Source organism: Mya arenaria, chromosome 7, assembly GCF_026914265.1.
Source record: "Mya arenaria isolate MELC-2E11 chromosome 7, ASM2691426v1".
NCBI classification, from domain to species: Eukaryota; Metazoa; Mollusca; class Bivalvia; order Myida; family Myidae; genus Mya; species Mya arenaria.
This window is the reverse complement of record NC_069128.1, coordinates 28,697,898-28,722,151: the sequence shown is the minus strand read 5'-3', so window position 1 is coordinate 28,722,151 and position 24,254 is coordinate 28,697,898. Positions and strand designations below refer to the sequence as shown.

The 24,254-nt window shown below is 35.3% G+C and overlaps 3 protein-coding genes across 3 annotated transcripts in view; 2 read left to right on the top strand and 1 right to left on the bottom strand.

Moving 5' to 3' along the window:
* Positions 1-2,224: 2,224 nt before the first annotated feature.
* LOC128240137 (vitamin D3 receptor B-like) lies at positions 2,225-4,557 on the top strand. Its single transcript, XM_052956657.1, has 2 exons — positions 2,225-2,355; positions 2,707-4,557. Exon 2 carries the CDS (start codon positions 2,765-2,767, stop codon positions 4,223-4,225), a length of 1,461 nt encoding a protein of 486 aa, XP_052812617.1. The 5' UTR covers positions 2,225-2,355; positions 2,707-2,764; the 3' UTR covers positions 4,226-4,557.
* A 3,913-nt stretch (positions 4,558-8,470) lies between these two features.
* On the top strand, positions 8,471-11,229 carry LOC128240186 (peroxisome proliferator-activated receptor gamma-like). The gene is made up of 2 exons (XM_052956707.1): positions 8,471-8,601; positions 8,917-11,229. Exon 2 carries the CDS (start codon positions 8,985-8,987, stop codon positions 10,614-10,616), a length of 1,632 nt encoding a protein of 543 aa, XP_052812667.1. The 5' UTR covers positions 8,471-8,601; positions 8,917-8,984; the 3' UTR covers positions 10,617-11,229.
* A 311-nt stretch (positions 11,230-11,540) lies between these two features.
* LOC128240185 (pre-mRNA-splicing factor CWC22 homolog) overlaps positions 11,541-24,254 on the bottom strand; it is a 43,243-nt gene continuing 30,529 nt past the window's right edge. The window contains exons 16-20 of the mRNA XM_052956706.1: positions 22,136-22,288; positions 20,604-20,731; positions 19,701-19,802; positions 19,244-19,413; positions 11,541-17,612 (exon numbers count right to left, since the gene is read on the bottom strand). Of these exons, the coding sequence (XP_052812666.1) occupies positions 16,483-17,612; positions 19,244-19,413; positions 19,701-19,802; positions 20,604-20,731; positions 22,136-22,288 (1,683 nt within the window). The 3' untranslated portion in view covers positions 11,541-16,482. The remainder of the gene's footprint in view (positions 17,613-19,243; positions 19,414-19,700; positions 19,803-20,603; positions 20,732-22,135; positions 22,289-24,254) is intronic.

Below are 24,254 nucleotides of genomic sequence, written 5' to 3'. Positions count from 1 at the left end.
TTTGCCTAAAATTATTATTAACATAATTTTTATTATTTTTATAAGAAACACACGCCAATTTGTATGCACACGTACGTAACGTCATTTCTGAAAGTATCAATCATGTGTTTCCGGTACGGACAGAAATATTCAACCTGAGGGCACGCGCGTAAGCCAATAGCAATATCAATTTTAATCAAAAGTCTTGCCTTCTTATATATTTGACTTCGCTTTATTCAAATGGCATAATATTTCATAAACCATACAATAAAAGAAATAAGAAGTGTTGCATAGTTTCGCGTGACTCTACTTCCATGGGGTGTGTAATACGGGGTTTTCTAGCACTCGTCACATGACCGGAAACACACGTCCGGTATGCAAGGATGAGCTTTTCTTTCAAAACATTGCCTAAAAAACTGAATAAATCATATCACAATTATACACATCTTAATTACCTCATTACTATTGATGATCAATAACAAAAAAAGGGTACTGAAGAAACTAAACACTCAATCACACTCTGGTAAAGGCCGAATACAGGGCTTCGTAAGCGGCGTAGACTGCGCTATGTTTCATTTAAAATGGAGAAGAAATAGTGAAGTTATCTTTGTTTTAAGTCTTTTTTCAAATCAAAATATTAGTTTCCGACGTAGCACCTATGACGCAATTGATCACGTGGTATACACACACTGTTCCTTTAATGTTTTATTTCCATTACGGCGCAATAAAATCAGAAGAAAAACGTGCATGATAACATGTTGGGTAAACATATGTCCGAAGGACATTATGCATGGTTGATAATATTGTAATAATAGTTTAAGCCTGGAATTATATATATTCTGGTTTTCCCAAGCTAATCTCCGGTACAAACAAAATTATACCAAAAATATACACATGTTACTTCGGAGACAATAGAGTCAATGGTTTATTGTATCATATTCGTTATCGAAGTTATTGAAATTGTCATTTGAATTAAGAGAGACTTACTTAAACGAAATCTTGAACTGAATGTGACTTTTATTAGCTCTTGTAATCAAGCCACTGTGTGAGTGAGTACCAATCTTAAAAAATCACTGAACACTATTGACAATGTTTCATGTTTGAATATGGCGGCGCTTAGTTTCATAATACAATGACAATTACAGGTAAAAGCCCAGTATTCGATCATTCAGTAAAAAGGACATGAAACACTGCTTTGAGTTGCATTCGGCCTGAATAAAATGGTACAATTTAATATGATGAACAGTACATAATTAGCAAAAGGACATTTGTTGTCTTGCTTTAATAAATTAAAGAAGGTAAAAGTTTCTTCAGGCAGAAAGCATTATTCATAATGTCCTTGATAATTAATTCGAATATTTATACATAGATATTATTTTTCCTATTTAAAAACTAACAGCGCACAATGTATGTAAATGTGCTAACATCTCATTATTTATTGTGCATGCATTAAATAAAATATACATCACTCTTAGAACATCATAGATTTGTATTTTGGGTCGGTGGCCTTGTGTATTACAAATAAATCACTATTGTATTGTATTGTATTGGTCTAATACATGAATTTCAAAAGCATGAAATTCACCTTTTATTTGTACCGGCATGTAATGTGAACACATTTTACTCTTATGAGTAAATAGAACGGCAATGAAAAATTCTATAAGGGAATTATCTGGAATTCATTTTTTCGAATGGCATTTTCGAAACAAACAATTAAGCTCAATTTTAATTTTTCGCAACTCGCTTTTTTGCTGCTTGCCAATGGAGAATACTGCGCTGGAGTTTTAGAAACATAAAGGATATTGTAATAATACTGTGTAACCTTCATCTTTTTGGGGGGGAAGTTGGTATTTAAAATCAAAATTTAAAAAAAAAATGATAATCATGACTATTATAATTTAAGGTTTCATTATCCATTAAAGTGTAATTTTTTATAAAGCACATTGAACTTCACATTTTATCGTGCAACATGGAAAATATCGAAAGCATTGTTCTGCAATTTATGAACTGGTCCCTTAGTTGGAGCAATTTCTTGAGTAATATCAAATATACTAATAAAACAATATTTGCATTCTATGCTCAGCAGCTTCTCATCATTCAGTTGTCAACAATACACCATCGCCTAGTGTTGATCGGTGGATGGCTGGTCAATAGTATAGCATAGCCTTGTATTGATCGGTGGATATTTGGTTTCATGTCCTAGTTTATGTAACAGAAAATAACCCAATATCGATCCAGTGGAACAGAAAATATTTATATTTTGCTATGAACGCTTTCATACCGTCTGGTTAAGTTATGGGTACGTACAAAAGATGGTGTAATACAAGGGATTACAATTATTAAAACCATCACGCCGTTTGTTTTTCTTATGTATAGGTAAGTTTATTTATACCTTGATTTACTCTTAAGCTTATGCAGAAACTTCCATAGTCCGGGTATTTATGGGTGTAAACATGCTAATTGAAGTTCATCGATCCGGGTATTAATCTGCGTAAACATGTACTAGTATACTGAAGATCGTCCATTTAAGATATATATCTCTAGTCATAACTCATGCTTATATATATTGAGCTTGTCAAGGAACTGGCACATGCAGTAAACATTAAATAAATGCTAATCTTAATGCGCGTATTAGTTTATTGAAAACAAGTACTCTTTAATCTTATATAGAAATAGTTCAATGATTATATAATATAGTTAAAATGTTATTTTCCATCGGCATTGCAGATTTTTAAAAATTGACATTGAAAGAACCGGACTTTTCCATGACAGTGTCGGGTAAGATATGTACCGTGATTCGACCTTGAAAACCGGGAAAGTTCCTGCGTTACATAACGATCATTGCGAGGGAGCCGGGACAATGCTGCCGTTGACCGACATCTATGGCTCAGATGTGTGTAGAACGGAAAATGTGTATCAAAGGCAAACCGAAGAACATTCACCAACCGATGGTTGCATTAAAGGGGATGATGCTCGGCCAAATCGAGAAACCTCCAAGCTTACGTTTCCACCTTGTTATGTGTGCGGTGCCAAGGCATGTGGTTGCCATTATGGCGTCATTTCATGCGCGCCATGCAAAGCGTTTTTCAGGAGGCACTTGTTAAGAAAAGACGATTACACTTGTAAAAAGGGAGGTAATTGTGTCATAAGTGATAAGCAGAAGGGATACTGTAAAGGTTGCAGGTTAAAGAAATGCAAAGAGGAAGGGATGTCAAAGGAAAAATCGAGTATAGGTAGATACAAACTGTCCAAGCGGACAGAAACCATAATTAAGGCAAAGTCCTTGACAGATGCAGACAAACAGGTTGAGAAAGATGGTGATGAAGAAGAACAATATAAAAACCATGAAGTTGACATGAATTTAGATGCAGCGCTAGATATTATCTGCTTAAAATTGTCTAGTTGTAACATAGAGTCTGAAAAGCCGAAAGAGTTTACTGATGAAGTAGTGAAAAACATGGTGGAACTATTAGATAAAATGCGTTTCTATAGTGCGGGTAATATAAAGGATGAAGATATGCCAAAAGCTCTTGAATATGCGGCAGAAAACCATAAACGGAGAACAGAACTGTTCGGAAGTTTGAAGGCAATTAGTTGGACTGAGTTTACGGAGATATACAGGCAGCACGGACTTGATATAGATGGACGGGTAGCTGACATGGAGTTAAATGCCCAGGAGTTGGACGGTTGGCTTGATGGCGCGTGCGACTTTATTAAAGAAATTCCACTGTTTTTGTCTTTGCCAGTGCGTGACCAGGTCAATCTTATTAAAGCAAGTCTTGATGAAATAGATGTCTTGTTAAATTTTAGGGAATTTAGTGCTGAACACAAAATCTTCATAAAACCAGGAAGGGTTTATTGTGAGGAAGACCTAGTAGACAAATACATTTCAAAGCGGAACTTTGATCAAATGTCACATTGCCTTGTCAAGCTACAGAAACTCGACCCAAAACCAACTGAACATGCGTTGATGTGTGCGTTAGTTGTGTTCTCAGCCGGTAGATGTAAAATCTTGAACCCGCAATTAGTCGAGAAGTGCCAAGCCATGACAGCCGATCGTCTGCAACTGGAAGTGAAAAGACAACACGCGGACTCGTCTGGAAGGTTTTCTAAAATCATGGACTGCCTTGTCGACACAAGGGGTGTTTCTGACATGGTTTATGATGACTATGAAGAATATTTCACAAACGAGATTGTGCGAGAGAAGATGCCAGCTTTTGAGAAACTTCTGCCAGAAAAAGATTAGGTGTGAGGTTTTGTGAAAGTTGATGCCCAAAAGGATATCCCCTTCACCTTTCCAGCCCGGTCATAATTATAACAGCGAACATGGATGTTTGGAAAAATAACAATGATTGAAAAGGCGAAATAAAACATTACAGGTTGCAATTTTTGGTTTTCAAGTCTGGGGCAATGGGATGTTTGTTTCGGATATATCTTGTGTAAAATATGAAGGTCTTTATCTGTTTCTCGGAACAATCTCTAGAAATCGAATGAGTGTTTGTTTATTGTACATATACTTGCTTTCCAAATCTGTTTTATATGATTTGTTTTTCTTTGTTGAATAAAGCATTTCTCATATCTGTATAATACATCACAGACACTGGAGTAAATGGTTATGGTGCAGTCTCATTTTTCTGTGTATCACGCCATGGGACATAACACAACAATTTATTATGATTCCACGACAATATTTCCACACATGCTAGCAATCTCAATATATTCTATGGTTAAACCGTTTTTATGACCCTAGAGGTTATTCAGCCGTTCCGTATATACACAATTAACATAATTCAACTAAAACTCAGCTTCGTTCACATTACAAGCAGCACATTTGCATAATAGTGAATTCACACTATACTCTGCCTTACTTTAGGCTTGCAAATATACCTGGATTTATTTAATGCAACACGCTGATTCGTCGATGGCTTTGATTTTGCTTCCTTTTCTTCATCACACCCAACATGTCTCAAATACCAAATGTTTTTCAATCCTCTTAAAACTAAAATATAAAGCAGTGAGGAGAAAGCCATGACCTATTTTCAGTCGAAAACAATTTTTAAAACCAGACTTATAGGCCTTGCTGCCCATGTGTGTATTGACTCTGGTAATATCTTTATCTTGTTTTGAAAATTTGACCAATGTTAGTTAGCACCGTAAGCATAAGCACCGACGATGATTTTTTCCTCGAAAAAAACAGACAAGTCTTCGTTTATTAATTACATTTTATCGCTTAGTTTCAAATAATTGTTTTATACTTTATAATGAATGTAATGAAACTACAATGAGGATTTACATTTTATCAACAATGAAACAAAATCCATCCCACCACTCCAGTTGTATTATATTTATGAACTCAAGTTTAAAATGCAGCACAAAATACTGGTTGAATAAAGTAATATTAGATATTACGCATCGCTTTCAGGCTTTAAAACACGATTTATGGTTGCGTTCACATGAATCAAGGAGTTGTGCTATGTCAGGAGATACAATCTTAACTATTCTTTTAGCCAAATTATAATAATCACTCGATCAATAAACTTCGGGTAATTTAAGCTAGATTACACAATGTAATCTTTTCAATGTATACATGGTTTTATTATTCTTTTCAAATTTATTCCCTGTACAAAACCAGCAGATCAAAATGCTGGATTCATGTTTTTATTATAAAGTTAAAAAATGTGTTTAAGTTGAATTTCTTTGTAACTTAACATTTCAACCCATTTTTCTGAAATGCAAGAAATTTATCCCAAAATACTCTTTAAACGTTTAGACATAAACAAGCATACTAAGCTGCTAACTGTGTGTAGCAGTATTCGCATCGTTATGAAAATGGACTTTAATCATGATCTAACGCAGCACACTTACAGATTGACCGTTTTTGGCAACATGTTTGTCTTTGTATCAAAGTTTAGAGTTAAGGTCTGGAAACCAGTGATATAAGACTGCTGAAAAAAAAATCAGATTGCATCCACCTTCTCCTCCTCCTCCTCCTCCTCCCCCTCCTCCTCCTCCTCATCATCATCATCATGAACAAAAACATCATCGTCATCATCATCATCAGCATCATCATCATCATCATCAAAAACAAAAACTAACATCATCATCATCATCATCATCATCATCATCATCATTTATTATGACACAGCATTTTTGCATTAACTGTTCATCACATTGAAACTATATTTTGAAAATTCAAGAAAACAATGAACCAGGTTTTAGATATCTCTTAACTTTAACACAGTACAATTTCATCAGATCAACTGTTTATGTATTATACTTTTTGGATTCATTGACTTACTAAAATGGACACACAAATTAACAAGAGAGCCATGATATTTACTGATGACGATGCCTTTTTTTACATTTTTAAAGGGCCAGGCAATGAAGCTACCTGTAAAGTTTCATTGAATGTGGCCCAGTAGTTTCAGAGATTTTTTTTAAGCAAAACAGTAAGTCGGCCATTTAATTGCTGTTGTTGTTGATCAATCTCAATGCCTTGTTGTATTTCTGTAGAGGGTCATGCAATGAATCTTCCTGTAAAATTTCAGTGAATTTGGCCCGGTAGTTCAGAGGTAATGTTATTTAAAGCAAAACGGGAAGTTGGCAAGATTGTTTTTGTTGTTGTTGATTTTTCGCGACCCCTTGTTGTATTTTTGTAGAAGGTTACCACAGGAAGCTTCCTTTATAGTTTCATTGAATTTGGACTGGTAGTTATAGAGGAGATGTTTTTTAAGCAAAACAGGAATTTGGCTATTTTGTTGTTGTTGTTGATCAATCGTGACCCCTTCTTGTTTTTTTTGTAAAGGGTCACCCAAGGAAGCTTCCTGTAAAGTTTCATTGAATTTGGAGTGGTAGTTTCAGATGAGATGTTTTTTTAAAGCAAAACAGGAAGTTGGCCATTTTGTTGTTGTTGTTGTTGTTGTTGATGATCAATCGTGACCCCTTCTTGTATTTTTGTAGAGGGTCACCCAAGGTAGCTTCCTGTAAAGTGTCATTGAATTTGGACTAGTAGTTTCAGAGAAGATGTTTTTAAAGCAAAACAGGAAGTTCGCCATTTTGTTGTTGTTGTTGTTGATCAATTGTGACCCCTTGTTGTATTTTTGTAGAGGGTCAATTAATGAAGCTTCCTGTAAAGTTTCATTGAATTTGGACTGGTATTTTTAGAGGAAATGTTTTTTTGAAAGCAAAACAGGAAGTTGGCCATTTTGTCGATGTTGTTGTTGTTGTTGATCAATCGTGACCCCTTGTTGTATCTTTGTAGAGGGTCACCCAAGGAAGCTTCATTGAATATGGAATGGTAGTTTCAGAGGAGATGCTTTTAAAGCAAAAGAGGAAGTCAGCCATTTTGGTGTTGTTGCTGTTGTTGTTGTTGTCGCTGCTGATCAATCGTGACCCCTTGTTGTATTTTTGTAGAGGGTCACCCAAGGAAGCTTCCTGTAAAGTTTCATTGAATTTGAACGGACGGACGGACTGACTGACGGACGGACGACGGACAAAGACCGATCACAATAGCTCACCTTCTGCACTTCTTGCTCTGGTGCGCTTAAAACGGACGATTCGGCTTGCCGTCCATAGGTGCATTCGAACAAATCAGTGTGCAGTGCCTATGGCAAGTGATACAATCAAAACAACGAAATTTAACATTTATTATTCAGTAAACAACCTAAGGGTAATTAAAGGAATCCTATACACCCTTTTAATGCTATATATAAGTAGAAGCGAACAAGTTTCGTGGTCCAGGGTCCGTATTCAATAAGCAACTTAGATTGAACTTAAATTTAAAATTAGAAACTAAGTGTTTTGATGGCCTGTATATTGAGCTGACCAATAGGCTGAATGGATTCATTGAGGCATGTTTAAGGTTACGGATAATATTAATATTGAATGACCCAGGTCATGCGAGTTAGATCATCACAAGTTATTCCTGCGCGAACCATTGAAGTCATTAAATGTCAATGAATTAGTCACATTTAAGGTCATTATCCGTTGAAGTTATCCACAATATCAAATAATAAAAAAGCAATATTTTGACGGGGTTTTATCTGGAGAATTTGAGTCCATGAACATGTTAATTAAAAAATCAACAAAAACATTTATTCAAGATAACATTTTTTGTATTTGTACACAAATACTATGTTTTTGTTTTGTTTTTTATCATTAAAGTCAAATGAGTTAAACATGATTATGTATTCAAAATAAAAAAAATATACATATTTGCATCAGCCTATATTGTGCGCCTTTAATATAAACATTTTACTCGACTAGAGTTCGGTATCACTCGTAAAAAATCACTTAAATTGAGTCAACATAGCTTTCCAAAACTATGCTTAACCGCGGCTATGTTAAATTTATTGAGAAACAACAGCAACTTTCTGTACTCAACAGCTACTTTTTTGAGTTGATGTACAGTATTGCCTTTAAATATAAAACTATCATGTAGTGTATCCACCGACTATTGATTGGATGGTTGGTTTCCTGTCCTAGTCAATGTCACAGAAATTGAACCACTGATGAAACATTTATATTTAGCTATGAATGAAGTACATGCTGACATGATAAGTTGTGGGTACCCTAGTAGTGAAAAAGGATTTAAACTGTATCTAACCATCATACGTCTTGTAGGTAAGTCACTTACTTATAGTAAAATCTATTGATACCTTGATTTATCTACAGCTTTATTTAGAAAGTTTCCTAGTGTGAATATCTATGAACGTATACATGCTTAATCGAGGTCATCGATTTCAGATATATATCTCTAGCCTGCACGTATGTGAAACATTATCGAGCGTTTCCGAGTACTGGCATAGTGAAAACTAAATATGTGGTTACGTTTACATGGATGCTGGTTTATTGCAACAAATTAACTATTGAAACATGTATATGAAAAGTTAAATGTCTACGTTGTTGTTTTAATGTACTTTTGCGTCGTCATTTTAGGTTGTTAAAAACGGGCTTTGAAAGGAAGTATCAACTATCGGGCTATACCCCAGTGCTTCAGCGCAAACATGGCTGATTTAGCTCAACTCTTCTGTGACAATGACAGTTTTGTGAAGGAGTACCATAATTCGACCTTTACAATCGAACTATTGCCTGCGTTGGATAACGACCATCTCGAGCTAAATGGGTCAATGCTGTCGTTGATCGACATGGTCCATAGAACACCCAGTGACGATATTTCATCCAACACAACAGAAAGCAGCAGTCCTCCCACGGACTTCATGCTATCGCCGTGGAATTCCAGTTCTGATGCCGAAAGAAGTTGTGATATCATTGACTTAAAAGACGTGTGTAGAACGGAACATATGTACCAAAAGCAAACCGAAGAACACTCACCAGCCGATGATAACATACACGATGATAATGTACGGCCAAATCGAGAAACCGCTAAACTTAAGTTTCCACCTTGTTATGTGTGCGGTGCTAAGGCATGTGGTTGTCATTACGGCGTCATTTCATGTGCGGCATGCAAAGGGTTTTTCAGAAGGTACTTGTTAAGGAAGAACAGCTACACTTGTAAAAAGGGGGGTAATTGTGTGATAAGTTTTAAGTCAAAGGTGCACTGTAAAAGTTGCCGAATAAAAAAATGCAAAGAGGTGGGGATGTCAAAGGAAAAGTCGAGTATAGGTAGATACAAACTATCCAAGCGGACAGAAACCATAATTGAGGCAAAGACTTTGACAGATGCAGACAAACAAGTGGCGGAAGATGGTGATAAAGAAGAGCAAGATAAAACCCAAGAAATTGACATGGATTTAGACGCAGTGCTAGATATTGTCTGCTCAAAATTGTCTCATTGTAGCATAGGGTCTGAAAAGCCGAAAGAGTTTACTAATGACGTAGTTACGAAAATGGCAGAACTATTAGGTAACATGCGATTCTATAGTGCGGGCAATATAAAGGATGAAGATATGCCAAAAGCTCTTGAATATGCGGCAGAAAATCATAAACGGAGAAAAGAACTGTTCGGAAGTTTGAAGGCAATTAGTTGGACTGAGTTTACTGAAATATACCGGCAGCACGGACTTGATATAGATGGACGGGTAGCTGACATGGAGTTACAGACTCAGGTACTGGACGGTTGGCTTGATAACGCGTGCGGCTTTTTAAAAGAAATACCATTGTTTTTGTCTCTGCCAGTGCGTGACCAGGTCAATCTTATTAAAGCAAGTATTGATGAAATAGATATCTTGTTAAGCTTTCGAGAATTTAGTGCTGAACACAAAATCTTCATAAAATCGGGAGGGGTCTATCATGAAGAAGACGTAGTAGACAAATACATTTCAAAGCGGAACTTTGATCAACTGTTACATTGCCTTGTCAAGCTACAGAAACTCAATCCAAACCCAACAGAACTTGCGTTGATGTGTGCGTTAGCTGTGTTCTCAACCGGTCGATGCAAACTTTTGAACCCAAAATTAGTCGAGAAGTGCCAAGTCATGACGGCCGATCGTCTGCAGCTGGAAGTGAAAAGACAACACCCGGACTCGTCTGGAAAGTTTTCTAAAATCATGGACTGCCTTGTCGACACAAGGGGTATTTCTGACATGTTTAATGACGACTATCAAGAATATTTCACCAACGAGATTGTGCGAGAGAAGATGCCAGTTTGGGGGGAACTTAAACCAGAGACAGACTAGGTGTGAGGTTTTGTGCAAGTTGATGCCCAAAGAGTATTTCATATACCCTTCAAGTCTGGCCTCTATTTTTGAACAGTGCATACGAATGATTGGGAATACTGTACCAAGAACTGAAAAGGCGAAATATAATAAAGCCGGTTACAATTATGGTTTTCAAGTCTGGATTCAACAAACTTCTTCTGAGTACGTGCGCCTTAGTAATTAAGGAATTTGGCTAAGCTTTATGGAACAAATAGCTTAGACGGGGGAGTTATTTGAAAGAGCAAATTCAAAATTTAGTTCTACTACCGACACTCACTTAGTATTCATCCTAATTTCTAGATATGACGACGGTGTGTAGTACCATTGTACATGTATTTGCATGAACTGACGGAGAACCCTCTATGACATTATATGGAAAAAACATCCCGCCCGATGTCGATGGTGTATGCATTCTACAATCATGCGTGTAGTATACCTTCACAAACTACTTAAGTTACTTCATTTTTGCGAAACCTGAAGTCAAAAACATCTTCATGTGTTTACAAATATTGAGTTTGTTTTCTGCTTTTAAAACTTTGTCATTATGTTTTTTATTTGTTTTTGATGACACTAAATAAATGAGTCCAAAGTTGGTTTCTTTAATTATTTGATGACAGATGACCCTACACAATTAGTTCATAAACACATTTTCCCTATATGTCTATATTGGCTTCGCTAATAGCTGCGTTTTATACTGACCCAATGTGGATGTTTGTTAAGCAGACAAAGTTTTAAATACGTGTGTCAATGTCACTTCTACTAATACAGTTTTCTTTAAATATATATAGGTTACTCAAATACACCATGAGGACTGATCTCAAAGCACACTGACCTCCTAGTAAAATGTGCTAACCACATTAATTGGTGTCAACACATGACGGTTAATTTAATCTGAAAGGCAACTTGTGAATTGTTTTCCCATTTATTACAAATATTGACACATTCAACATTCAACCGTTCTGTAGACAAACTTTTACAATTATTCAAGTACAAATCAGCTCAATTGTGTTAACATGTACAAACAGCACATTTTAATAAAGTGAAAACAAGGCTGTACTAACTTTTTAATTTCATAGAAGGAATTATAACAGACTTGAAATACCCCTCGATTTATTCTATGTACATAACATATCTGAAGGACAAGCATGAATATCACTTGAAAAAGAAATAAGAATATAGTGCAGATCAGCGCAGTTATCAATTGCGTTGTTACGAAATTCTTTCTTTCCGATTCATCATACTGTCAACATGTCTCAAATTTAAAATGTTTTAATTTACTTTAAAAAATAAAGTATCATGGGGTGAATGCCAATGGTCGTCTGTTGGTTTTCATACTCAATAAATATTAAAATCACTTATGGGCCTTGATGTCAATGTGTGTATTGCCTCTGGCAACATGTGTACCAAGTTTCATTTGAATATCTTTTTTAACCACTTGGCCAAGGTTAACGTTCATGCACACCCACAATGATGCATCCGCGGCTAATGAGGCCAAGCTATAACCATGCCTCTACCTTGTTCTTCAAAAACAGACAAGCTTATAAAAATCTTTCTTAAAGCTGCACTCTCACAGATTTACAATCTCAGAGTCATCTGATTTTGGCCTTAATGCCTTCAATTCAGTCATATGATATACTATAACTCACAATAGAACATATCTCGATTGTTTGGGAAACTGCCGAAAAACTATTTTTTCTTGAAGCATTAGCCATAAAACATCAAATTTCGGATGTAAATATTAATAACGGCAAAACAAAAACATTAAAAAGTTTTCAAAACAGTCAATCTTTGAGAGTGCTGCTGTAATATATAACAATATTTGTCTAAACAACAAATGATCGTCTTATACTTGGTAATGACTGGGATGCAAATGCAATTTTATAAGGACAAAATATGAGTGTCCTTATCACATTTAATACATAAAATGAGGATCAGCTGAAAAGAGTGGCATTCATGTTAAATCATGAATGTAATGAATAAAGATTTAACCATGACATTATAACACTGAAAAGTCACACCACTGTCAAATACGGAAGTGAGTCAAATTGCATTTATAAATGCACAAGTTTAAAATTTAGCACAGATAACTGTCGTATACATTAATGATATTAGCTATTGTGCAATATCTTCCATACTTTGAAAAACGTTTAATGGGTGCATTCAAATAAAACAAGGCCATGTGCCAATGACAGGCGATACAAACTGAACTATTATTTCAACCTTATCAAAACTTCCCATTCGATCAATAAACTTAAGGAGCAAGATAACACAATCTGATCTTCTAAATGAATGAATGCTATTCAGTTTTTTTCTGAAATTCATTTCATGTACACAATCTGATGGCCAAAATGGCTAAATATTGCCTTAATGTAAAGGAAAATAAATTGTGCTTAAAATAAGATTCCTTTATAACATATATTTTCAAAACTTTCTTTTCTGAATTGTAAAATAATTATCAAAACAAGAGGCACATCAGTGCCTGTGCTCCACTGGCCAAAAGGTTCAAGCAAAGACCACCTAACGAACATTTTCGTCAAGTTTCATAGAAATACAATCATCAATTTTTGAGGAGAAGTTATTTAAAAAAAAATTTTACTTTAATAGCTCTGGCTGCCATGTTGTGCAGTGGACCGAAATGATTTGGGCAATTTGAGTAAAGGAGCACCAAACAAACATTTCTGTCAAGTTTTATCGAAAAAAAGGTCATCGGTTTCGACGACAAGTCGTATAAAGTTTTTTTTTATTTTTTAGCTCTGGCAGCCATGGTGTGCAGTGGACTGGAACCATTTAACAAATTTTGGTTAATGACCACCCAAGGAACATTTCTGTCAAGTTTCATCAAAATCTGATCATCGGTTTCTGAGGAGAAGTGGTGTAAAGGTTTTTCCTATTTTTAGCTCTGGCTGCCATGTTGTGCAGCAGACCAGAACTGTTTGGGCTATTTTGGTTAAGGACTACCCAAGTAACATTTCTGTCAAGTTTCATTGCAATACGATCATCGGTTTCTGAGGAGAAGTCGTTTAAAGGTTTTTCTATTTTTACCTCTGGGGGCCATCTTGTGCAGTGGACCGAAACCATTGAAGCAAATTTGATAAAGGACCATCCAAGGAACATTTCTGTTAAGATTCATCAAAATCTGATCATCGGTTTCTGAGAAGATGTTCTTTAAAGGTTTTTCTATTTTTTTGCCCTGGCAGCCATGTTGTGCAGCGGACCGGAACCATTTGAGCAATTTTGGTTAAGGACCACCCAAGGAACAATTCTGTCAAGTTTCATCAAAATCTGCCTATCCGTTTCAGAGGAGATGTCGTTTAAAGATTTTGCTATTTTTAGCTGTGGCGGCCATATTGTGCAATGGACCAGAACCATTTGAGCAATTTTAATAAAGGACCACCCAAGGAACATTACTGTCAAGTTTCATCAAAATCTGCCGAACCGTTTCAGAGGAGATGTCGTTTAAAGATTTTGCTATTTTTAGCTCTGGCGGCCATATTGTGCAATGGACCGGAACCATTTGAGCAATTTTGGTAAAGGACCACCAAAGGAACATTCCTGTGAAGTTTTGTCAAAATCCGCTTATCAGTTTCAGAGAAGATGTCGTTTAAAGTAAAAGTTTACGCACGCACGCACGCACTCACGACGGACAATCTGTGACGACATAAGCTCCATGGCCTTCGGCCAGTGGAGCTAAAAAATGGTTTAGACATAAAAAAACATGCTAAACTGCTATCTGTGAGTTACAGTATTGTCAATGTTGTGAATGTCAGCTTTAATCAAAATCTCACTAAGCTGCACTCTGGGCCCTGGCACATTGATTGTTGTAACAACTTTTTTATTTTTTGACTTGAAATGAGCCAATTTTAGCATAAAACTCCGGAGAACAGTGATATTTCTGACAAAATACCAGATTGTGTTTTTCATATTTAAATTTAAAAATTTATGTTTTATGGCTAAAGGCATAAGAATTACTGAAAATGTAAGGAAAAAATAGATTTTAGGCACATTTCAAAAGAACTGAAATCTGTTCTATTTTGAGTTATCTTAAATGACTTAAGTGGAGGCATTGATGCCAAAATCAGCTGATTCAGAGATAAAAAAAGAAAAGAAAAAAAAGAAGGTCATAACTGTCAATCTGTGAGAGTGCACCTATTTTCGTCCAACACACAGAAAGTTACTTTTAATAACATGGCTTAATAATATTTTCGTAAACAATCAATCAATACATTCTACCTTTCACATGGTAATTTGAACTAAATTTATTTATAACGAATAAATTCAAAAATCATTAGAAACACACTTCCTTACTTGAGTTTCCACATTCAACTACATGTATACGATTTCACATTTCATCATCATCATCATCATCATCATCATCATCATCATCATCATCAAGGCATCAACTAGGTCAACTAGTCAATTTTTGACACAGATTATTCACATTAACTTTCCATCTCAGTAAAGCTGTATCTTTCAAGATAACAATGAACCAAATTATATATATATCACTTAACTTTTACAACAAATAATTTTTATCAGATCCACTGTTCATGTCTTATACATTTCGAATTATCTACTAATATGCACACACAAATAACTGGACATTAACTGCACACAGTCACACACCATTTCTACAAACAAAACTAAGTACTTCACACTTTTAAATACATCTTGGTACAACCCTGGTCCTTGAACATGTAAAATAAATATACTGTAATGTCCTATTAAACGTGCCAGGTGTGTCTTAGTGGGAAAACTGCACACTTAATTAGAACCATTTTTCCCCATTTGATGTGTCCTGTAAAATCATACATAATCATCTCTTAACTTTTCATTATGCATTGTTCTTTCTTAATATAAAATTAATCATAAGGCCTAAAAAAATACATTTGGTTAGGGTTACCCGACCCTACCTACGAAATAGGAATAGAAATAGGCGCCAACCCTACTGTTTTTATAGCAAGTTGGTAAAAAAACTTTTTTTAAAAGTGTGTGTTTGAATATGTACTTTAAATCTTTTAAAGATTTATACAGAAAATATCTTAACACAATTCTCCAATGATGAGTATGACGTTCTTATATATACAGCATAATAAAAAAAATATGAAAACATAATTATTTTTTTAAAAAGCCTACCAACCCTACCTGTTTTGAAAAAGGATGTATCCCTAACAAAACCTTTTTTTGGCCTAACAGTTATCTTTCTACAAATGTCACTTGTACACAACCTTAAGAACACAAAACATTCTTCATAACATATATCATTTTTTGGTACAAGTACGTTCTTTATGTCCTTAGTAATGAAGTCAACTAAAATTATATATCACCTCACAGAGGGCATTGGTCATATCTATAGAATTATTCCACAATTGTTTACTTTTAAAAAATCAAAACAATACAATATTTACTTGAAAAAAGTTCATCATATGAAACTAATTACATGCTCATGAATATATATGTGACATTTTGAATCAAGCAGAACTATAATAAGCAAATAAGGAATTTCTTCAAACAACTGATAAATTTACTTGACTCAATTAGGTTAAAGATTGACATCATATATTCAGCTATATATAATTCAGCAGAAGTATATTGGTGATTAAAGTGTGAAAAAGACTGATATCAAAAATCAACATCTTTTCCCAAACCACTATCATTCTACACTTCATGCCATCAATAAACATTGTTTTAAAATTTATTTACATTCTGAACTCCGTTATCGGACCTCTTTTACAAAGTATAACTAGATTGATTTCTCGTTCAATTTCAATAACTTGAATCACCATCTTTTACACATAGCTAGACAAATTGCTGTCAACATATTTTGTTCACCTCCATTTTTATTTCTCTACCTCCTCCTTCTCCGCTCATCTTTCACAACAAGGCCCCTGTCTTCGCCCCTTTCTCCTCTGGGGCCCCTTCCCCTATCATCCAACAGAGGGGGAGGAATAGTTGGCGGAGCCCTACTATCATATCTGTCGCCCATATCCCCCTTCCCACCCCGATAATCCCGTCCATCTCTCTCCCGACCGCCATAACGACCACTTGGAGGCAAATCCTCTTCTCTCCCACTGAAAAAATCCTGAAATTCATCCCGATGTCGGAGTATATCCAGATTCCTCTGTCTCTCTCTTTCAAACTTATCCTCATACATATCCAGTCTCTCAAATGTCCTTTCAACTCTTATGGCCTCTTCCCGTTCCAATTCCACTGGGTCGATCTCCCGCTGTTTTTTCCCACGGCGTTTCTCCCTGCCAGCACCACGATCCTCTCTCCCGCTTCCCCCGCTGCTAAATCCCCTTCCTTCCCTCCCACTGCTTAAACCGCCACCATCCCGCTCATCCCTGTACTTCGGAGGCCTGTTTCTTCTTCTATCGTCTCTCGGTACATCATTAGCATAGTTGCGTGCATCAAAATCATCCTTGCTATCTACACTACTTTGCCTCTTGGCCCTCTTTTCCACAAAACCTAATTCCTTCTCACTTCCTCTTGAATTGTCCAAGTTTCTTTCCCCTCTTATCTTGTCTTTTTTACCACGAACCTTCTCCCTCCCAAAATCGACATCAAGACCAACATCATCATCAAACGCATCTCTAACATCGTTTTTATCTTTCCTTAACTTTTTCTTATCCCTTTTCTCTTTCCCACTTTTCTTCAACTTTGCACCATCATCCGCATGAGGCCTTATACTCTCAATATCGCCATAGTTAGCTAGCTTAGCAAGTTTCCTAAACTTGTCTTCACGTTCTCTCTGAATTACTTCCTCAGAGTTAACCCTCTGTTTCCCCTTACTTTTCCCCCCTTTTCGCCCCCCGTCCATCATCACATTACCATGTTTACCATTTGCTTTGTCCCTGTTTTTTCTATCTGCTTTATTGTCGGCCCTTTTCATTTCTACGCCTTTTCTCCCCTTATCCTTCCTTGCATTTTCTTTCTGCTTTTTCTTTTTTCTTCTGTCGTCTTCAGATGAATCTGAATCTGAAAAGAGTTATAACAGTCATTGCAACAATCGTACAGGAATGTGATTCACCTCCCAGCTGAAGGGCTGAATCTAGTTCAGCGTTGGTTTAGGGGCACTTAAGACCCCCTTTTGAGTTCAAAGGGGATGAACCTAACACCTTGGATGATATAATCATTTTTAGGGTTCACAATGTATTCTATCACCCTCCATGGCATCCGATATTTATTTTATTTACTCTTACAAATATTGTTTGCATCAGTTATGTCTGCAATTGTGGTGTTTGATTTGACAGGAGTCAATCAGATCATACCAACTAAAGTGATTCCGGTTTGAAATTTTAAAATTTCTTTTTTTGTATCTATTCACAAGAATTTTAAACAATATTTTGTAAGCACCTATTGTGCCCAGGTGCTTCAGAAAGCAAGAATCTATTTTTTGGCAGCATGCGTGGGAAGTATTAAAAATTGTAACGTGAGACCTTACCTAACAACTAATGAAGACTATAGTATTAAAAATTGTAACATGAGACTTTACCTAACAACTAATGAAGACTATAGTATTAAAAATTGTAACGTGAGACTTTACCTAACAACTAATGAAGACTATAGGTTATGTTATGAAGTCAAGTGAGGTATAAATGATCAAGCAAGTTTCTCAAAGATGATTAAATAGTAGGGATGCAAATGAATATTCGAATTCGATCAAACGTTTGGTCAAAATCGGTATTTGAATATTCGAAAAAAGTGCAATAAAGAGAATAAAAAACATTTTGCATACAATACTTTTGTTCTTTATAAAGTTTGTTTGTCTTGTTTTTACGACTGGCCACTAATGCCAGAGGTGTGAATGTGATTACAATACACTAAATACGCGTCATATGACATTTAGGGACATATAGTTGGGTACTATAAAAAGTCCCCTTAATTTTACAATAACTAGGTAGGAATCGGCTTTAACACAAATGTGTTGTCTTGCTGCAAATTAAGCTGTGCAACATGGCACAAATCACTTTGATGTTATGAATAACATAAGCTACAATAACATAGTAACATGTATGTGCTTTAAACTGTTTTCCATGTTTTTATTAAGTGTTAATGCTTTGAAATATAACTGTATAGTATAGCGTTTTAGGATATTTTTCCTATATTGTTGTACAATAGATGAGTCAAATCCACATGTTTTCGTTTTATTATATTACTTGTTCCATAGTGGGTTTGGGTTTTCCGTAGTTAAAAGTAGTCAATTTAGAGCTCAATCTCAGAACGAGGCTGCTCGTCCTACGGAACGACCCTCCATTGGCTCAAAACGCTTTTTTACTAGAAATCCATGTAAGTTCACATTGTTTACAAATATAAAGGCAGCGGAATTGAAATTATTTGATTCTGTTGTTTGTTCATAATGTATTGCTTTTTTCTTCCTGAAAATGGAGAATTTCAAAGACTCATTTGGGGAAATAAGGGTCCGCCGCGCGTACTTGCTACGACATAGTAGGGTATAAATGCCCCGGTTATTACTTTAGCGAATAGTAATAGAATTTTACTACATCTTCTAAAATATGTATTTTGGTAATCGAATATTCGATCGAAAGAATTACCGAATATTCGAATATCAATTTTGCCATTCGTTTGCATCCCTATTAAATAGTTACCCGAAGAGCTGTCAGAGTCGCTGCTATCAGATCCACTGGAGCTAGAATCATTTGATTCCGAGTCAGAACTGTCTGAGGAGTCAACTGCTATAGCTGCCGCTGCCTGCTGTTCCTGCTTCTGTGCCATTAGCTTCATAGAGACGTTCTTTAGGTGGTCACGCAAGTCATCACTGATAAATACACAAAAATCCAAAATGAAATTTATGAATTGAAACATTGGCAGGTCAAAATGCTACTCAGAGCTTGAACGAATTGAATTCAATTGAATGAATAAAACAATGGCATTTTAGATGTTTCTAAGTGCTAGAATGGTCCAATATTTACACTTCTTCACTGTTAAAAATCTCTCTAGTAAGAAATGTTTCTGATATAACAGTCCCTTGGTGGCCATCTTGATCTCTGATGATGCCATTGTCTGAGCATGCATATATCTAAACACGAACAATGTTTTACTTACGTCAGTCCACCCAGTCCAATTGTAGTGAAGAAATTGATGGCAAATCTCGTGTCCCGGGGGTTGTCTCTCGGCATGAGACCAGCGTAGTACTCCAACAGGGTCCTGAAGAATTTGAACACATTGATTTGTTGGTGAATTTAACAGTCGAGGATATATACAATATTTTATAATCTAACCACTTGTCTCATTGGTTGACGCCCAGCATGAGACCAGTGTTGTGCTCCAACAGAGAGAAATTGGAAGATCACTGTGATAAATTGTTCAGCCAAAAAATAAATGGTTTGGTTAGGGTTACATTCCATTCAAAAACAGACATGGTAGGTAAGCTTTTCATTTTATCTCTTTATTAGGGTTTATTTAAGAACGTTTTTGCAATCATTGGAGCATCGTGTTAAAGTAATCTTCAATATAAAGCTTTGAAGGTTTTAAACTACATATCAACACACACACATTAAAAAATATATAAATTATTTTTTTCTGTTTTTTTCTTTCTATTTTTTTACCAACTGACTATAAAAGCGGTAGTGTCAGCACATATTATGAAGGTAGGGTCTGGTAACTTAAACCAAATGTTTTGGTTTTTTTGGCCTTAACCTAGATTATGTCAGAGCTGTAATAGTGGCACTGCAAGCAGACTCCTCCACTCATTGCACTTAATTGTATAAACCCTTGATAAGTTGTTGACAGGGCCAATTTCTCGAAACTACTGGAGTCTGTTATAACACAATTAAAATAAGCTCAGTATTTTTGATCTTCTAAATTTTTTGAAATATTTACTATTTTGGATGGGTTTTTTATTGTTCATTGAAGTTATCTGTCTGATAATCAAGAAAAATGAATGCCCCGGTATATAACAGGCTTATGCTGCATATAAAAGATACAACATTAAATATTTCAACTTACGGATCTTTAAGTCTGTCGTTGAGTTTTGGCAGTCCCAAGTATTCTGAGAGCTCTTGAAACAGAATCTTGATGAAGATTCGACTAGCCGATGTTGTGTCATCTTCATTCAGCTTCATACACTCCAACACCTGGGTAGGGAAATAAAAATAAAATGCCGACGTGATACAATGTATACAGTGATATGATTGACCAGGCAGCTGAAATGCTAGAATCATTATGGCGATGTGTTTGGGCGGTGCTTTAGGCCCTCTGGTGAAGGTCAACGGGTATTATACACCATGCTGCAGCTTGCTTTAAACAAAAAATATCCATTTGAGGGCTCTCATGACTTCATTGGAAGTAAAATGGTGTTGTACTTACAACAAACAAAGAGACAACCAAAGTCAAATAGTTAAAAAATATTGGTCACTGAAGCCATTAGATTGGGGGAAATCCAGGGACATATCACATCCTTGATATAGCTTTTGAAACTAAGTGCATATTTTGTTGCATGATTAACCAGAGCGCCAGATAAGATGAGCAATTTATGAATATGCATTAAAATCAAAATGAATTTTGAAAATGAATTGGCTTTAGTCAAAACGTCCTTGTAAATGTATGGAATGCAAATCAACAAATATTTGAGAACAAAACAAGAGCGTACCATACTATTTGGGAACAAAATAAGAGCGTACCCTACTATTTGGGTTCAAAATAAGAGCGTACTATACTTTTTGGGAACAAAATAAGAGCACACCATACTTTTTGGAAACAAATTAAGAGCGTACCATACTTTTTGGGAACAAAATAAGAGGGTACCATACTTTTTGGGAACAAAATAAGAGCATACCATACTTTTTGGGAACAAAATAAGAGCGTACTATACTTTTTGGGAACAAAATAAGAGCATACCATACTTTTTGGGAACAAAATAAGAGCATACCATACTTTTTGGGAACAAAATAAGAGCGTACTATACTTTTTGGGAACAAAATAAGAGCATACCATACTTTTTGGGAACAAAATAAGAGCATACCATACTTTTTGGGAACAAAATAAGAGCGTACTATACTTTTTGGGAACAAAATAAGAGCATACTATACTTTTTGGGAACAAAATAAGAGCGTACTATATTATTATGGAACAAAATCAAGCATACCATACTATTTTGGAAACAAAATCAGAGTATAACATAATCTTAGCATTACATACTCCCTAGAGAAAAAATGGGATTTAAATAACCTTTGTTGCTAAACCTTTTATGAAGCTCTGATTAACTATGCAATTCTACAACCGTGAGGCTATTTTCTATCCAAAAACATATTATTCCTATCTTTTTTGTGAAATTGGACTTTTCATAAACTATATACTTCATATATATATTAATTAAGAGAAAAAACATAAAATCGATTTGACAAAGGTTTTTGACACCAGTACATCAATATGGCTAAAACCGTTTTTTATTATTCAAAATCGCAAGACATATGCCTTTCATTTATTTAATTGTTTTTTAATACATGTAAACAAACTGTTATATAAAAACAAATACTTACAGCCCAAGAGATGGAGTCGGTATGAAGCAAATGAGCAAAAAACTTGGCCACATTTCTCAACTTATTCGTCTCAAGACGATGAATGGTTTCATACTGTTCCCGGAACATGGCTTGGAATGGCGTTACATACTTCTTGTCTATCATGCAGAAGCGCTAAAAAATATAAAGAAAATTAAACTATGTTGCAAATAACTAAAAACTTGGTGACGGTTTACCAGTTTAATAAGCTTTTAGGTAAAGAATTCATGCTCCCGGAACAAGGCTTTGAATGTTACCTATTTCATGTCCATCAGGCAGAAATGCTAAAAAAAATAAATATATAGAAATATTGAAATATGTTGCAAATAACTTAAAAACTTAAATTGCTCCCAGAACTTGGCTTGGGATAGTGTAACATACTTCTTGTCTTTCAAGCAAAAACGCTGCAAAAGTCAATATAAATATCAAATAATTTTGCAACTAAGTGAAAAAACTTGGTGACATATAGTCATACAGTCAAACCTGGTTGAACGGTCACCTGCTTTAAATGGCCACCTGCCTTATCAGGCCACTCCGAATTCCCCCCTGTACGTTTTTACTATATAAAGTACGTGCATTAAGCGGCCAACTGTCTAACGCGGCCACGGCCACTAATATTTGTCCCCGTGAAGCCATAAAAGCACTAATTAGCGGTCACTAATCCTTTGTCACTGACACTTCCGCAAGTGATTTTGCCAATACACAGCTTTATTTGATACTGAAATTGACAGAAAAGAACGACAGCCTCGGATATTTCCGTCGTCCAATGGAAATGCATATAACATAACACGATTACCATGTGTGTTTGCTTATCGAGAAATCATGTTTATAACACGTCGGCGAATGCTTCGATCAGAATTGACACACTTAGTAAAGATAGTTGAATAATTGGCGTAAATAATTACGAAGTTTACCAAGTTTATTGTTAAATACCGACAAAGAAGGCCGGTTATAATAATTATGAATTTACAGTTTGCACTGTTATCTGATGGTGTGAAACGGGTTACGATATGTATTCACTTCCGTATTAATTTTTCAAAGTGCACGGCTTTATACTTCTACGAACAGATATTTACATTGCATTGATTGTGATATTCTTTTGAATCTTGATTATGGCTGGCAATAAATCAAATCGGAAGTGTTTGACGCTAAAATAACCTATCGTGTATTAAATTATTAGAAAACAGTCGTACTGCAAGAAGAACTGTGGACGGACTCAAATTAATTTCTTGCAATTCAAATCCAAACACTAAAAGACAGAGGAAAATTGAGAAACTCATTGAACTTGTGTATTCATGGGTTTTGACTCACAGAGTTACATGCTTGGCATGATTATGTCGGATCAATGTAAATGCACTTTATATTAGAGACAGAAGTGGCGCAAACGAAAATGACGGAATACTTTAAACATTGAACTTAAACATGTACATGTAGTTGTGTGGACTCATTTTAGGTGTTTTTTGTTTATGCTATGTATTCATTTTTATCTATTGCATTCTATTTGTAAATTTGCAATAATGTTTTTTCTACCTTTCTTATTATTAGGTATTCAACTTTCTTTAATAAAACTGAATGTAGGGTGAGGTGGTGGTTAAGATACATAATAGGCATCTGTTTACGCCGCCCTGATATGAAATTGCAGTCAACTATTTGGAAAGCCAACCTATAAATGACAACTTTATTTTATGGACTATCCTCAGTTATTCATTTTTTTATCATGTTTTTAAAAGTTAGAAAAAAGGCTTTAAACAATATCAGTGATGCTAATACTGAGATGTTAATACTGATATATTTGATGTTCTAAAGAACAGAATATACCACAGCCATCTATAAATGAGTTAAGTTACTTTTTTTATACCAGTAGGTTAAAATTAATGGTTTATATAAACATATTTAGAAAGGAAAACACATAAAATGTTACGGATAAGGGTTATTTTTGTTTTGTACAATTTCCGATTGTAACAAAGTAACAAAGGGCAATAACTTTGTAATTAGCTGAAATAGAATTGTGGTTCATGTACACTGCACTTCCTCTCATTATGATATATCACTGTATAAAGTTTTATTAAATTCCATCCAATAGTTTTCAAGTTATGCTCCG

Excerpts from the sequence above, each read along its gene's own strand:
- LOC128240186 (XM_052956707.1), top strand. The coding sequence starts at position 8,985 with ATGGCTGATTTAGCTCAACTCTTCTGTGACAATGACAGTTTTGTGAAG.
- LOC128240137 (XM_052956657.1), top strand. The coding sequence starts at position 2,765 with ATGTACCGTGATTCGACCTTGAAAACCGGGAAAGTTCCTGCGTTACAT.